This window comes from Lontra canadensis, unplaced genomic scaffold, assembly GCF_010015895.1.
Source record: "Lontra canadensis isolate GAN:19392208 unplaced genomic scaffold, GSC_riverotter_1.0 scaffold27, whole genome shotgun sequence".
Lineage (NCBI taxonomy): Eukaryota > Metazoa > Chordata > Mammalia > Carnivora > Mustelidae > Lontra > Lontra canadensis.
The window spans coordinates 17926409-17944001 of record NW_022631021.1 but is presented as its reverse complement, the minus strand read 5'-3'; the positions used below and the strand labels follow the sequence as shown (position 1 = coordinate 17944001).

The window sequence follows — 17593 nt, the reverse complement described above, 5'->3', positions numbered from 1 at the left end:
GGTGGGTATGCAGGTACCCCTCATCACTTTTCCCTTCATATTCTGTGCATACTCTTTCTTCTCATGCATGGTCTGTTGACCATTTCCTATTCATGATGGCATCCCTAGCTCCCGAGTACCTGCCCCACCACAAATACTAAACACGGTTATTCTTGAATGAACAAAGCATGAATGAAAGAGAAAGGATATCCTTGAAGACAGGCATTTGTATTCTAATAGCCAAAAAAAAAAAAAAAAAAACTTCCGATTTCAAATCCATTTTTTAGTATCCTCATTAGTGATACACGTTGGAAGTTTCTTGCATGCTTGGTGATTATGAGTCAGATTGAACATGCTAACCCAGGGTTAAATGAATAAAAGTTGATTTTGAAACAGAATAGATGCTGTGTTTGTGATGACCCTACGGGGAGGTGCAGGTGCCCTGTAATATTCCAAGTGATCAACTAGCCAATCCACTGTTTTGCTGCCATCCCCTACAATAGGCTCTTTCTTGGGTTGTATTACTTTCTCTGATAAATGGAATAATTTAAAAAAGGAATCTGGTCCATGCTCACTATTTTTACAGCTGTTTTCTTTGGCAACCATACACGTGATCACAGGATAAGAGTCAACTTCTCAAAATAAATGAAGTAAATATCATGGTAATTAGAAAATAAAATCAAGATAAACCTCTAACAAGACTGAGAGTCTAATTTATTACATGTCTCTTAGGTCTCTTCTGGTGATTCTGAAGCCAAACCTCTGATCTTCACATTTGTCCCTACTGTCAGAAGACTACCAACCCACTCTAAGTTGGCTGACACCTCTAAATTCCTTGTTAAAATTCCCGAGGAAACAAGTGATAAGAATCCAGAAACTGTAAATAGGGTAGGATTATTTTTGTTCTTTCTTTATATTAAGCAATTTTATATTAAGCATTAAATTGTCCATAAGAATGACTTGGAAATTTGTATGAATGTTTATTTCCCTTGCATAAAGTGAGATGACTGTGAAATCCAAGGTTGACTAAAAATATAACCGTATAATAAAAACCCAAACATTATCGTACTATCCTTCTCTCCAATGTACTATTCTCAACTCTCCTGAGTTGACATCCTATTCTTTGCTATTCACGTGACACATTCTGCCTCTGGGCACTTGCTCTTCTCCCAAATATGTCCTAAAATAATAAAAATGAAATTTTTGGACAAGTTTGAATTTCTGTCAGTTTCTTGACAGACAATAAAGATAAAACAATGAGGCATTATTGTTTTACATGCAATAACTTAGCAAAATTTAAAAAGTGCAATATCCAGTGCTGGGGCAGTTGTGAAGGTACTGATGTGCTCACACTTTGCTGCTAGCATTGTGAATTTGTACAATTTTGGTGGAAAACCCTTATGCATGATCATAAAACTGTTCATAATCTTTCAATAATCTAACTCTTGAAAATGTATTCCAAGAATGGTACAAAAGCAAAAATGTTCTGTAGGAAAACAGGGAAAAATAAAAATAGCTTAATAGCTAATAATCAGAAAAAAGTTGAGAGTGTAATAATACACCATTTTCACAAAGTTATAATGATTATGTAATTCCATGGAAAATGTTACCTTTATAACAGTAAGAGACAAAATGGGTTGTAAAATTATATTTATATGCTGACTATGCTTATCTAAAATGAGATCAAGACTGGCAATAAAATTAAAACGAACTTTAAAAAACCCTGAATATGACTTGTGTTAGAATAATGACATTTTGGGGGAAAAAAACCTTTCTCTTTAGAATGTCTTTTAATATTGTCTTATTATGAGTAAAAGATGACTGGGGGATTTTGTGGTATTCTTGAACCACTAAAAGGGGGTAAAATAATCTGATTCACCTTATCTGTATGAAAATATCCAGAGAGTTGTAATATATCTGTGATCTGAGATTTTCAATGCTACCACCTTATTTCAAAGAATATGAAGGTTGAATTATTTCAGAGAGATCTTAAATGCTACTATAGGAATTTCTGGGAAACTTGTCTAACAGTGCTCAACTCTATGTGATGTATTTATGGGATCCTTTGTGTAGGTGCTACGAGTATGAATGAGCTAAGCATGTGTGAATTCCTCTTGGTTGCAAACCTCCAGAGCTTCCTAAGATGTTGACATTTATTTGTGATTGCAATGATCACACACAACCACATATTTGAAATAGCCAAGATTTTTCTTCCGATTTTTTAAATAGTTCAATGTTATAATAGAACAGGGTAAATTCTCCCTTGATCATTTATGTATTCAACCACTACGGACTGAATATACTATGTGCTTGGTGCTGTGTTCTGAATGAATAAAGTCAACTCATATAAGTCATTCTTGGGAAGGCATACAATAAAAAAAATGAAAAGTATGTAATAAAGTTTCAGTGATGAAGCTATAAAAATACATCAGAGTAAAAGAATAGAGAGTGATGGACTAAGGGGGAAGGGAGTCATTGTATTTTATTTTTTTTCTGATATAAACCATTGATTTAATAAGCAAATTGGAGAGAATGGACAAACCTGTGCAGGAAATTTTTTTCAAAGTCAAGCAGAGAAAGACAATTATCATAAGGTTTCACTCATATGTGGAATATAAGGAATAGCGCAGGGGAAGTTGTTTTAGATCATTAATAATGTTTTCAAAGAACTAGTTCAATTTTTGCCACCTTTTAATTATAGTTATTTTTTATAATAAGCAATCTGTCTTTGAATCCTGTTATTTTTAATTTAAACCTCTTTCCAGTTTGGGTTTTTGTTACTGTATGGTATCGTAATTTAAATGTGAAATGACCATTGTTCAAGAAATCCTAATGAGAGGCCATTTGTGTTTTATCTCAACTAAATCATCATCAGCTGAAAAATGTGCAATGGACATATAAAATAACGTCCTTAGGTTAGTTATATATAATCAATGGTTTGGCTTCTATTTTCATACACACAACATGCATGCATATAAGAGCACATGTTAAATTTATCATCATGGTTGAAATTCAGTTTATTTTAGTTAGTGTCTTTTTAAATTTTTTATTCTGAAGTAATTTTAGGCCTAAAGAAATGTTGCAAAGAAAAATATAGTAACCACAGCATGGTTATCAAAACCAGAAAAATAAACACTGACTCTTTTAAACACAATCTTAGTGTACACTGCTGCTCTCATTTTAGGAAAAGATGTTTGATAGCTTGATATAGCTGTCTTACTCTGGTCTTGTAAATCCTCTATGTACTCATAGAAAATTGAATGGGAAAAGATTAAGAATTACAAAATAAAATAGCAGTGAAAAATTCCTTGTACTAAAAATATCTACTTGTTTTCTTGGCATCTTATTCTTGAGTTCTTTTCAATTAGTTTGGATGGTTTTGTCTGAATATCTATATTTTTGGTCACAACTTTAGTTTTCCTCTCAGACTTTTAGAGAGATTTGTTTTATTTTAGAAACTTTCAATAGGGTTTCCTTTCTCTCCTGGCATATATAGGATATATAGGTTTTGCTTGACCAATAATTAAACCCTTGGTCAACCCCTGTTTGTCTCACAAATGTCTTCATGGGAAACATTGCTGTCTCTAGCTCTTTTTAAGAAAATGTGTCATGATTTATTTGTAAGCAGGTTTACTTGATGTTGATTCTGAGCCCTAAATTGTTTGGGCTTGAACCAGGACAAATAAGTGGGCTGGTAAAAGTAAACCATTAACTCAACCCAATCTCTCCTAAACCAACCTGATTTTTAAATATATTTTAAATAATTCTTGTCCTTGGAGATTATAAGCAGGTTAAACTTTTAAGTGTACATGCAAAAAGGAAGCCATTGTCAAACCAATGTCAATGCTTTTATGTCTCTACATTAATTGCAGTCTGAGTCCAATGAGTACTTGACCTTGAATGCCGGGAGCCAACAGGAGAGAAACCAAGGGACATTGATTTATCCTCCAGAGGGCAGTGAAAAGGTTTTGCAAGCAAGGGGAATTAAAGCAAACGAACTTCAAGGAATGCAGCAAAGTGACCTCTTCAAAGCTGAATATGTCTTTATTGTGGACTCAGAAGGGGAAGATGAAGCTACAAGTGGAAAAGGTGAACAAGGTCCCCCGAGGGGGATGAGCACTACAGCTTCTCGGCCCAAATCTCTAGCAATTTCCTCCAGTCTGGTTTCTGACGTGGTACGTCCCAAAACACGAGGGACAGACCTCCAGGCCCCATCATACCCTGAAATGTCTCATGGGATTGCCTCTCAGCAAAAGCACGGGCAGGTAGGTTTTTCTTCTTGTCATAAGAAAAAAAAAAAATGTTTACATACTCTTTATCCTAGGCTGTCCGCAAAGGCCTTCCTGTTTGAGGCATGCAAAGCTCTCAAAGAAAAAGGTATTAAAAAACCCAAATCCCAAGATCATAAATCATCACAGAGTAAATATAGATAATAAATTCATAAGACAAAAAGATTATATAATTGTACTGTGAATTGGCTGAAGAGAAGATGTAAGATGTTCAGCTGGGGTGGATCTGGGAGAATGTTATCTCTTTTGAACAATTCTTGGAAGATTGATACTGGGAGTTTCTTAGGAGAGAGTGCTTGGTTGGCTGGCTGCATCAAGAAGCATACTGCACATACAAGAAAGATCCTGTGGGAAGACATTGGTTGGATGTTAGACGCAGTCATATTACTTTTAAACTACTGAAAAAGTAGTCAAAGGATATGCTAGGAAATAAGAGTGTTTAGAAAAAAAAAACATTCTCGCCTGTGTGTCCTTCGGAAAATGTGTGTTGTGGTCGGAAGCCACTAGTGCAGGTCTTGCCTCAGTGAAATGGGTAGAATATCCTACCCCAAAACTTAGCAGCAAAATTGAATAGTTCCTTTAGGTTGGAGATCCTATTTAAGACCCATTTCTGTGATGGCAGGAAAGAAAGGGAGTGGAGAGGGAGGGATTTTGAAGGGAAAAATAGGAAGAATTTCCCATTGGTTGGCTATTTGTTGTGATGAAATTATACAATGATTTGACAAGGCATAGGTAGAATGTCAGGAATGCAGAGGCTGGCTTTGGGAGTAGACAGTGGATGCAAAGTTCTCCTTGAGAAAGCATGTGTCAGTACCAAGATGTCCTGTTTAGGATCTGCTAGACCAGGTACTTGTAAGCAACCCAAAGTAGTTGGGAGAACATTTTTATTGGTGAGTTGGCCTTTTGGTGCTGCTAGGACCTATGCATAATTGTAGAGGACGTGTCTTTTTTGGGTGCCACTCTATTTTCATTTCTGCGGCCTTCACTGACTTCCTGATGCTTAATTTCTATCACCTATAAGCCTAGGGTCCTTAGGCTACTTTTTGATGATAGAAGACTCTCCCTGGGTTACTCCTACCTCAGTCTACTGAACTAAAACATTTATTTCTTCTCAAAATTTATTCTCAGACAGTTGTTGGAAATGTTCTAATCATGTAATTAAACATATTCTCAGTAAGCAGTGATAGGCTTGAACGTTTCTTTCTTGCCTCAGGAAAGATGATGGAATAACCAAGTTGGAGATATGGAGGTTTCCAAAGTTAGGGGAGGGTAATTTGATGGAGCCCCTTTGAAGAACTTATAGGTGTGATAATAACAAATGTAAGTAAACAAAGCAAACATTCTTAATGAAGCAACTTTTGGATTTTTGCTTTACTTTTCCCCCCAATTGTTAGATTTCTTCCCCTAAGTTGGTCATTTAATTTGTTTTTATGTGACCAAATACACAGAAGTAAACTAGAGCCTGAACACACACTTTGGAATCTTTTGTCCAAAGACAGTTATATGGCAGCAGGTTATAGCTGATGTTATCAAGGCTGCAAATGAAAAGGCAAAGATCAATCTAATTCATTAGCAGTGGCCAAAAATGATGGTTACCACTAACGGGGGAATACTGGATCTTGAAATGTTTGGGAGTAGCCATTGTTCCTGTTTGCATTTCCCATAACAATCCATTTGAGTAATGAATAGTAGGCTATCATCAAATAAAAATAAGAGGAAATAAGAATAAGTTAATTGTTAACCACAAATGTCAACCCCAGAGTAATGACCAGAGAACCAAAGAAGGTACTCTGAGAATTTTAATGTAGTGAGTAATAGAAACAACAAGTCTAAAGAATATCCCTGATTGGATTACTTGATGCCAACAACATCTACTTTTCTCTCAGAAATATAGTCATTAGGTGAATTTTGGGTCTGCCTGGTAAAAATAAATCCATGTACAGAACTGTCCATAAATTAACACAATTAGTCAGCAATAATTTATTAAGCTATTCTAAAAGATGCCTTCAGTTCCTGTTCTGGCTTTTAACTTTTCCATAAACTAGCCTAGATGTCATTTTCTATCCACATCTTCTACCTCTCTTCTTCAGTTCTTCTCAACTACAACAAAGGTGCATACTTTATACTTTTCCATCCCTGAGCCTTTGATTCCTCTGTGTATAAATCTTCTTTCCCAGACTCATCTCCATAGGCCGCTCAATACTCTGAACTAGTTCAAGTAGTGCCTCTTTCTAGAGACATTCCCTTTGAAGAGGAGTTAGGTCTTCTCCATCTATACCATTTTCCACATCGTTTTTTAGCTTTTTTAGAAAATTTCCATAACTCCTTTTTACCCTGTTGTAATAACGGATTACCTTTTTCCCTCACTAGAGAACAATTTAAGTCAAGATATGTCCCATTTATTTCTGTGTCTCCAGCACTTAGTAGAGTGTCTTGCATATAGGTGAGGTTCAATAAGGTGTGTAAAAGGAATAAATATTTAAGAGTTCATATCTTTGAAGTCTTTGCACAGACACTGACTCCTTTATGAAGTTAGGTTTTGTTCTCTGAGTCAAAATAAACTATTCCTCAATGTGCTTCTGATAGCTTTTTTTCTGTCCATCTTTTGTAACAATTCTCCTATTTCAGCATGTAGTATAACTATTTACATACATGCCTTATCTCCCCTAGCAGATTGTAAAGTCTTTAGAGATGAAGTCTATGGTAAATCCATTTCTATTAAACATTTTGTTCTCTGTAGTAGTTACTATATTATCATGAATGTAGTCAATATGAATATTGGGTTGAATATGGTTATGCTCCAAATACTTTCATTGAAGTAGCATGTTTAAATAAAAGTGCATTATGTAAAAAAAAAAACAAAACACTAAACAATTAAAACATTTGAAGCATAGGTTAAAAGTGAAAATGTTATATATAAAATAAGCAGTTGAATCAAAATCCTCTCAATAAAAATTCAGAAAGAAAGAGTAATGTTTTTGAGTATTGGCATCTTGAATGTTGATGTAAAGGTCTAATACTGTCTTACTTAGGGATAACATTAGAGTTAAAAGAGAGGTGAATATACACATATGAACACAGAGTGATTTGGCTGGAAGACCTATGGTAAAGCCTATAGCTCAGGCAATGAGAATGGGAATAAAAAGAAGAACTTACAAGGTAGATTTAGCTGGATTTATTCATTGACTTATAGGGGAAAAGTCAAGGATGGATGAAATTTCTCACTAGGGAAATTGGAAGAATGTTGATGTCATTAATTGAGGGAAAAGTGATAGGTTTCAGGTATTGGTAGGAAGAGATAAGACATCTGATCTAAAGTTTGAGATGCCTTGATGACACACACAGCATGATGTTCTCTAGGAAGGAGCTGGAAGTATGAGTCTAGAACACAGGGTAGGGCTGGGATACTGGAGATATTTCTATATAAGCTGATGAGAGTGGAGATATTTATTCATGGAAAGAATGTAGAACAAGAAGACGGGAGGTATAGGCCAGGAAATAGCAAAATATAAAGGGCCTGTGAAAGAATAGAACCCATGACAGAGACCGAGAGGGGTCCAAGGAAGTTGGAGGGAGGGGTTTCATGCAATGAAAAAAGCTGGAGGGGCATTCAACAAAAAGAATAGTCTATAAACAAGGTCAAGTAAATAAAAATACTATAAAATCTTATAAATATAAGGAAAAATAAAACATAAAACAAGATCAAATAAAGTAGGACCTTCAGAGCCCATTAAATTTCAGAATTAGAAGGTCATTTGTTGACCTGAAGGGAAACAGTGTGAGTGTGGTGATAGGGACAAAAATGAGGTAGAGAAATGGATGGGTGATAAGGAAGGGAGCCCATGCACCAGAGAGAAGCTTTAGGAAAGCAGGAATGACACAGGTAACATACTGGCTATGCTCCTCTGGGTAGTTACTTGAAATTATAAACCTTAGTTTCCTCATTTGTAAAATGGGGTAATGATATCAACCTTTTTTGTGAGGATTAAATGAGATAGTAATATACGGAATGTGCCTAGAAGACTGCCTGGATCATGGTAGGTTCTCAACAGATGATTTACTGTATTTAAGAAGTTTGAGATGATAGCATGTCTTGGGGTACAAGGGGAAGGAACTTGTGAGGAGGGAGAGGTTTTATATAAAACAATTTTAAAGATTTTATTTATCTCAGAGAGAGAGATAAATAAGCAAGGGTGGGGGCAGAGGGACCAGCAGATTCTCCACTGAGTGGGGAGCCCAACATTGGGCTCAATCCCAGGACCCTGAGATCATGACCCAAGCCAAAGGCAGAGGCTTAGCCAACTAAGCCACCCAGGCGAAATGTAGCTTAGGTGTAAGAACAGAGAAGACATGGAAAATGAGGCCAGAAAAACTGGCTGAAGTTAAATAAAGGATGTTCTTACATGAAAGCCTGGGAAATTAGGACACTGGCATGCATATTTATTAAGTACCTAGATTTTATGGATCCATGGAAAATAAATTACAACAAATTATTTGGATAGGGTGTTAGATGTAGAAACCTTCCTTATACCTCCAGCCTTCAATCTTCTCTGATGCTGGCAGTATCCCTGAGATCCCTCAGTGGTAGCATGTTGTTTCCTCTGGGTGAGGAATCAATTTTGCCATTAGCCCATGGGACAGAGGAAGTACATTTGTGGAAAATCAAGCTGCTTTGACAATTCCCACAGAAAGCTGTTGGAAACTTTTCACAGGAGGGTCTCCTGATTTGTTGATGTCAGAACTCAATTTTGTTGGTGTTGGCGAGGTAAAGACTCAATGGATTATCAGTGTCACTGTCCCCTTCCCCTGCTTATCTTCACTATCCAGAGTCTAGAGCAGAACAAGAGGGCACAGTCACCGAGGGAGATGATGAAGCTGGCTTTAAGGAGACACTATGTCCCTGAATTCTGTCCTTTTGTTCCTATATCCACTAAACACCATTTCTTCATTCCTGCATAACAGTAATATTACTCTCCGTACTGGAGAGTAAGGGAATTAACTATAAAAAACATACTACCTGCCTTTAAGGAACTTGAAAAAGATGCACCTGAAAACATTGACCATGAAAGGGAACATGTTCTAAGAATAAGGGGAAGTTCAGGGGGAGGATGCCAAGATCAGCCCAGACCATCAGGAAGGGTCACACTGTAATTAGCTGAAATGTGAGCAATGAGTACAAGTTTTCTTGATGGGTAACTAGGGCCTGGGCATTTCAGACAGTGTGAATGGCCAGGGAAGTACCAACATGTAAGAGGAGGGTGGAAAAGACAAGGAATGTGAAAAGGACTCGTCAGAAGATAGGAAATAAAGTAGGAGATAGTGGTAAAACAGAACCCACAGATAAAACCTTTTTAAAAAGGAGGGAGGGATTGGAAGTTAGATTCTATGGAGAAATCAGAAAAGATAAGGCATTCAAGTGCCTGTTGGGCTTAGGAAAATACAAATCACTGTAGACATTGGTGATAACAGTTACTGTGGAAGACTAAGTAGGGAGTAAGAGCTGTTAAGAGGTCAGTAGGAAGTGTATTAGTTTTCTATTGCTGCACAACAGATGATCATAAATTCAGTGGCTTTAAATGCCTGTTTATTTTTTCTAGGTTTCTGTAGATCAGAGGTCTATGCCCAGCTGAACTGGTGCTTCGCTCAGAAACTCCTGAGTTTGAAGTGAAGGTGTCAGGTTGCACCCTCATCTGGAGGTCCTACACCAGAAAGGATCTGCTCCTAAGCTCCCTCCTGTTACTGACAGAATTCACTTCCTCTCCTTGAGGCTATAGAATTCATGGCAGCTTATTTCTTAAAGTTGGCAGCACAGAAAGAAAATCTCTGCTACTGAAATCTCTAACCTTTTGACCCTCTTTAAAGAGCTCACTTAATTAGGTCTTGCCTACACAGGATGGTCTGTTGATTAACTTAAAGTCATCTGACTAAGGACTTAAATTACATCTGCAAAATGCCTTCAGCTTTGCCAGGTTCTATTAGAAGCAAGTCGGGGATTCCACCCATACTTGAGAGGAGGGGATTATGAAAGGGTGGGATTTTGGGGAGCAGTCTCTTTAAGTTTGTTGGCTATCAGAAGTAGGGAGATCAATACCGTGATTGTATGGTACAGATGTCACTAAGAAGATGATGACATGGGTCTGAAGTTAAGGAACACAGAGGATCCACAAAAATCTTGGTGCACGTGTGTGTGTGTGTGTGTGTGTGTGTGTGTGTGTGTTTATCAGTCAGCTTTTGCTGCAAAACAAGCCATACCAAAGTGCAGTGCTTTCAAACAGCAAGCATTTATTTAGCTTAAGTATCTGCAGATCGGCAATTTGGCTCTGTTCAAGTGGGTGGTTCTGCTTATCTGGGGCAGGGTCAGCTAATCTTTGCTGTGATTCACCTACTTGTCTGCCATTGGCTGCTGGGCCAGCTGGTAGCTTGTTAGCTGAGATGTGGTCTTGTAACCTCCAGTGGACAAGCCTGGGCTCTATCACATCTTGGTGCTCTTATGTGCTGCGCAAGCTGGTAAGTTCCAAGGCACTTGGGCCTTTCAAGCCACTGCTTCTTGGATCATATTTGCTAGTGTCCTCCTGGTCCAACCAAGTCAGAAGGCCAGTTGAGAAGGAGTAGTGAGGAAAAGGACTTTGCCTTTTTTTTGTGAAAAGAGAATTTGAGGCATTTTTATAACCTACTACATGACATTTATTACTATGTTTTTAAAGATTGGAAGGATTTTGCTTTATATTTATGAGACAAATGAGACAGCTAATAAAAAGGAAAAAGGATGGATACATAGCCCATGGGGGATAACTGATGAAATAAGATTTCCTAAGAAGGCAAGAGCTGCTGTGATTCAGAGTATATAGGGAAAATTTACCTTTTCAAAAATGAGAAGTCATCATTTTTTCTTAGAAGAGAGGAAAAGGAATAAGAGTAGATCTAGAAAATAATAGATTTTCCTGGTAATCACCATTTTTCCTTGGAGAAAGTGAAACTAGGTCATCTATTGAGTACAATGGAGGAAGTGTTAAGAGCAGGGTCTATGGAGAGTGTTAACTTTTTAGAAGAGCTATTGTTCAGAGCAGGATGGGAAACTGATTTCAAAACCAAGGAAAAAAAAAAACTACTAACAACCAACCAACAGAAAAATGAGAGGTACAGGATACAGCTGAGACTATGACATTAACTTCATGATGACATTAATCTATGGTACCTTCCCAGCCCAGCCCATATGTGAGTTAGAGAAAGATGGCCGCTCTGCACAGGTGCAGGAAGTTCAGCTCCATTCTCAGCTGGTGCCCATATACAGGACAAGTTCATGGGTCAAGTGCAGTGGTCCTGCCAACCAAAAGCGTTGTTATTTTGTATTTATTTTTCTCTCCATTCTTTTTTTTTAAATCCAGTACAATTAATGTGCAGTGTTGTATTAGTTTTGGGTGAGCAATATAGTGATTTTATAATTCTATGCATTACTCAGAGGTCATATGACAAGTGTACTCTTAATCCCCATCACCTATTTCCCTCCACTCAACTTGCCTCTGGTAGCCAGCAGTTTGTTCACTATATTTAAGTCTGTTTTTTGGATTGTCTCTTTTTTTCTTTGTTTTGTTTCTTAAATTTCACATGAGTGAAATCATGTGGTGTTTTGTTTTTCCCTGACTGACTTATTTCACTTATCATTATACCCTCTCGATCCATCCATGCTGTTGCAAATGGCAAGATTTCATTCTTTTTTATGGCTGAGTACTATTTTGGGGTGTGTGTGTGTGTGTGAGAGAGAGAGAGCGAGAGAGAGACAGACAGAATCACCGCTTTTCTTTTTAAATTTTATTTATTTATTTGACAGAGATCACAAGTAGGCAGAGAGGCAGGCAGAGAGAAGCAGGGGGAAGCAGGCTCCCTGCTGAGCAGAGAGCCTGATGGGGGGCTCAATCCCAGGACCCTGAGATATGGCCAGAGCCGAAGGCAGAGACTTAACCCACTGAACCACCCAGGTGCTCTGTATCACCTCTTCTTTATCCGTCTATCAGTGGACTTTGGGGTTGCTTTCATAATTTGCTATTGTAAATAATGCTGCAATGCAAACATAGGGGTGCATTTATCTTTTCCACTTAGTGTTTTCATTTTCTCTGGGTAAACACCCAGTAGTGAAATTACTGGATCATATGGTAATTTTATTTTTAATTTTTTGAGGAACCTCCACACTGTTTTCCACAGTGGTTGTAACACTTTGTCTTCCCACCGACAGTGCACGAAGGTTCCTCTTTCTTCACGTCCTGGCCAGTGCTTATTTCTTGTGGTCTTGATTATAGTCATTCTGACAGGTGTGAGGTAGTACCTCATTATGGTTTTGATTTGCATTTGCCTGATGATGAGTGATGTTGAACATCATTTCATGTGGATGTTGGCCAACTGGATGTCTTCTTCAGAGAAATGTCTGTGTATGTCTTCTGCCCAATTTTTAATTGGATTTTTTGATGGTGGTGTTGAGTTATATAAGTTCTTTATGTATTTTGGATCCTAAAGCTTATCAGATATATCATTTTCAAATATCTTCTCCTATTCCATAGGTTGTCTTTCAGTTTTGTTGATTGTTTCTTTTGCTTTTGCTATGCAGAAGCTTTTTTTTTTTTTTTTTTGCTGTAGTCCTAGTAATTTATTTTTGCTTTTGTTTCCCTTGTCTTAGGAAACATTTCTAGAAAAATGTTGCTATGGTTGATGTCAGAGAAATGACTGCCTGTGCTCTCGCCTAGAATTTTTAATGGCTTCAGGTCTCCTACTTCGGTCACTAATACATTTTGAGTTAATTTTTTGTTGGTATGAAAAAGTGTCCAGTTTCATTCTTTTGCATGTAGCTGTCCTGTTTTACACAATTTGTTGAAAAGACTGTCTTTTTTTCCATTGCATATTCTTGCCTCCTTTGTTGAAGATTGATTATATAATTGTGGGTTTATTTCTGGGCTCTTTATCTTGTTCTGTTGATTATGTGTCTATTTTTGCATCAGTGCCACACTATTTTTGATTACTACAGCTTTGTATTATATCTTGATATCTGAGATTGTGATACTTCCAGTTTTATTTTCTTTTTCAATATTGCTTTGGCTATTCAGTATCTTTTGTGGCTCCACAAAATTTTAAGATTCTTTGTTCTAGTTCTGTGAAAAATGCTCTTGATATTTTGATAGGGATAGCATTAAATCTATAGATTGCTTGGGGTAGTGTGGACATTTTAACAATATTTGTTCTTCCAACACGAGCATGGAATATGTTTCCATTTCTTTGGGTTGTCTCAATTTCTTACATCAGTGTTTTATAGTTTTCAGAGTATAGGATTTTCACCTCCTTGGTTAAGTTTATTCCTAGGTATTTTATTATTTTTGTTATAATTGTAAATGAAACTTTTTTCTTTTTTTTTTTTCTCTTTCTGCTACTTCATTATTAGTGTATAGAAATGCAACTTATTGAGGTAACTGTGTGGCTCAGTGGGTTAAGCCTCTGCCTTCAGCTCTGGTCATGATCTTAGGGTCCTGGGATCGAGCCCCAGAACCCTGCATCAGGCTCTCTGCTCAGCGGGGAGCCTCCCCCACCCCAGCCTGTCTACTTGTGATCTCTGTCTCTCTCTGTCAAATAAATAAATAAAATTTTAAAAAAAGAAAGAAATGCAACTTATTTCCGATTATCAATTTTGTAACTTGCAACTTTCCTGAATTCATTTATGAGTTTTAGTAGTTTCTTAGCTGGAGTCTTTAGGGTTTTTTACATAGAGTATCATGTGATCTGCAAATAGTGAAAGTTTTTACTTCTTCCTTACCAGTTTGGATGTTTTTCTTTTTGTTGTCTGATTGCTAAGACTTCTAGTACTATGTTGAATAAAAGTGCTATGGGTTGACATCCTTTCCTTGTTCCTAACATTAGGGGAAAAGCTCTCAAGTTTTCACCATCAAGTATGATGTTGGCTGTGGGTTTTTCATATATGACCTTTAGTATGTGGAGGTATGTTGCCTCTAAACCTACTTTGTTGAGGATTTTTATCATGAATGGATGATATAGTATGGCAAATGCCTTTTTTTCTGTCTATTGAAATGATCATATGGTTTTTATCCTTTTCTTGTTGATGTGATATACTGTGTTGATCGATTTGTGAATATTGAACCACTCTTGCCTCCCAGGAATATATTCCATTTGATTATGGTAAATTATTTTTTAACGTATTGTTGGATTTGGTTTGCTAATATTTTTTTGAGGATTTTTGCATCCATGTTCATCTGAGATATTGACCAATGGTTCTCTTTTCTTGTAGTGTCTTTATTTGAGTTTGGTATCAGGGTAATGATGGTCTCATAGAATGAATTTGGAAGCTTTTCTTCCATATATATATATATATATATATATATTTACAAGTTTGAGAAAAAGTTTTTTTTTATTTTATTGTTGTTGTTGTTGTTTTGTTTTGTTTTTTAAGTAGGCTCCACATCCAACATGGAGCTTGAACTGACCGCCTGAGATCAAGAGTTGCATGCTCAATGGATTGAGCCAGGCAGGTGTCCTGAGAAGAATAGGTGTTAACTCTATTTTGAAAGTTTGGTAAAATTCACCTGTGAAGCCATCTGATCCTGGACTTTTGGTTGTGGGCGTTTTTAAGTTATTGATTCAATTTCATTGCCGGTGATTGGTTGGTTCAAATTTTCTATTTCTTCCTGATTTAGTTATGGAATTTTATCCATTTCTAGGAATTTTATCCATTGCTTATAGGTAGTCCAATTTGTTGGCAAACAATTTCTCATAGTATTCTCTTAAAATTGTTTGTATTTTCTGTAGTGTTTCTTATTTGTTCTCTTTAATTTGTGATTTTGTTTGTGTTCTCATTCACTTTTTTAAAATTTTATTTTATTTTTCAGTGTTCCAAGAATCATTGTTTATGTACCACACCCAGTGCTCCATGCAATACTCACTTTTTTATGTATATGTCCACCTAAAGGTTTGTCAATTTTGTTGATCCTTTAAAAGAACTCCTAATCTCATTCTATTTCATTTATTAGTTTCTCTTTCATTTATTTCTGTTCTAATCTTTATTATCTCCTTCCTTCAACTATTTTGGGGTTTTTGCTCTTATTTTTCTAGTTCTTATGTGTAAGGTTAGGTTTTTTGAGATTTTTCTTGCTTCTTGAGGTCAGCTTGTATTGCTATAAAGTTCCCTCTTAGAATAGCTTTTGCTGCAGCCCAGATTGTGAACCGTTGTTTTTTTAACTTTCATTTGTTTCCACATATTTTTTTTATTTTCTCCTTAATTTCTTGGTTGACTCATTCATTGTTTAGTAACATGTCATTTAGCCTTCATGTATTTGTTGTTTTTCCAGACTTTTTCTTGTGGTTGATTTCTCATTTCATAGTGTTGTGGTCAGAAAAGATGCATGGTATGACTTATATATTTTTGAATTTGTGGGGACTGGTTTTGTGTCCTATTAGTGGTCTATTCTGGAGCATGTTCCATGTGCACTTGAAAAGAATACATATTCTGCTGTTCTAGGATGGAGTGTTCTGAATTTATCTGTTAAATACATCTGGTTCAATGTATCATTTGAAGCCACTATTTCTTTGTTGTTTTTCTGTTTGGATGATCCATCCATTGATGTAAGTGGATGTTAAAGTCTTCTAGTATTATTGTATTGCTATTGTTTACTTCCTTTACATTTGCTATTAGCTGCTTTATGTATTTGGGTGCTCCCAGGTTGAGTGTATAAATATTTACAATTGTTATATCTTCTTGTTTATTCCTTTTATAACTCTATAGTGTCCTCTATAAATGTCTACTTTGTCTGATATAAGTATTGCTACTCCAGATTTCTTCACTTTCATTTGCATGATATATGCTTTTCCATCCCTTCACTTTCAATCCCCATATATCTTTGGGTATAAAATGAGTATCTTGCAGGAAGCATACTGATGGATCTTACTTTTTTATCCATTCCATCATCCTGTGTTTTTTGATTAGAGTGTTTAGCACATTTACATTCAAAATGATTATTGATAGGTATGTACTCATTGTCATTTGTTAACTGTTTTATGGTTGTTTTTATAGCTCTTCTCTGTTCCTTTCTTCCCTTGTTCTCTTCTGTCATAGTTTGCTGGTTTTCTTTAGTGATATACTTGGATTCCCTTCTCTTTATTTTTTGCATCTCTGTTACCTGTTTTTGATTTGCGGTTACCATTAGGTTCTATATAACATCTTATACATATAGCAGTCTATATTAATTCAACCATGGATTAAGCTTGCACCCATTCTAAAAGTACTAAATTTCTATTCCTCTCCTCCCCCACAACACACCCATTTTAGGTATATGGCATCACACTTTATATCCTTTTATTCTGTGACTCCTTGACTGATTTTCATAAATATACTTCATTTTACTGGTTTTGTGCTTCCAAGTTTTCTTACTCCTGCTGATGGTCTTTCCTTTCCACTCAGATTCCCCTTTGTCATTTCTTCTAAGGCTGGTTTAGTCGTGATAAATTCCTTTAACTTTTGTATGTCTGGGAAACTATCTCTGTCTATTCTGAATGATAGCTTTGCTGGATAGACAATTCTTGGTTGTAGGGTTTTTGTTGTTGTTGTTGTTGTTGTTTGTTTGTTTGTTTGTTTTTCCCCTTTCAGCACTTGGAATATATCATGCCACTCTCTTTTGTCATACAGAGTTTCTGCTGAAAAATCAACTGATAGCTCCACAGGATTTCCTTCATATGTAACAGTTTTCTTTCCTCTTGCTGATTTTTAAATTTTCTGTCTTTATCACTACTTTTTTTCCCTTTTGATTACTATGTATCTTGGTGTAGATTTCCTTGGGTTGATTTTTTAGGCGACTTTCTGTGTCTCCTGGATCTGGACTTTTGTTTTCTTCCCCAGATTCAGGAAGTCTTCAGCTATTATTTCTTCAAGTTAATTTTCTTTCCCCCTTTCCTTCTCTTCTTCTGGGATCCCTATAATGTGAACGTCATTATGCTTGATGGTATTGCTGAGTTCCCTTAATCTATTTTCATTTATTATTATTATTTTTTCTCTCTCATGACCATCTGGATTGCTTTCCATTACTCTCTCCTCCAGGTTGCTGATCTGTTTTTCTGCTTCTTCCTACCTACACTTATTCCCTCTAGAGTATTTTCAGTCACAGTTATTGGGTTCTTTATCTCTGATTGATTATTGTTAATATTTTCTGTCTCTTTGTTGAGAATCTCACTGAGATCTTCCATTCTTTTCCCAAGCCCAGTGAATATTTTTAAAAACTTAAAACCATTATTTTAAGTTCTCAATTGGGTAAGTTACTTATCTGTTTTGTTTAGCTCTCTTG

The 17593-nt window shown here is 36.3% G+C and overlaps 1 protein-coding gene across 4 annotated transcripts in view; it reads left to right on the top strand.

Annotated features, from left to right (window-relative positions):
• The window catches only part of MLIP (muscular LMNA interacting protein), a 247151-nt gene that overhangs the window by 109019 nt on the left and 120539 nt on the right, over positions 1-17593 (top strand). For 3 of the 4 annotated variants that reach the window (XM_032864511.1, XM_032864512.1, XM_032864513.1), the window contains exons 2-3: positions 712-867; positions 3852-4244. In XM_032864511.1, coding sequence (XP_032720402.1) covers positions 712-867; positions 3852-4244 — 549 coding nt within the window. The remainder of the gene's footprint in view (positions 1-711; positions 868-3851; positions 4245-17593) is intronic. The other variant, XM_032864514.1, reaches the window with a different exon arrangement.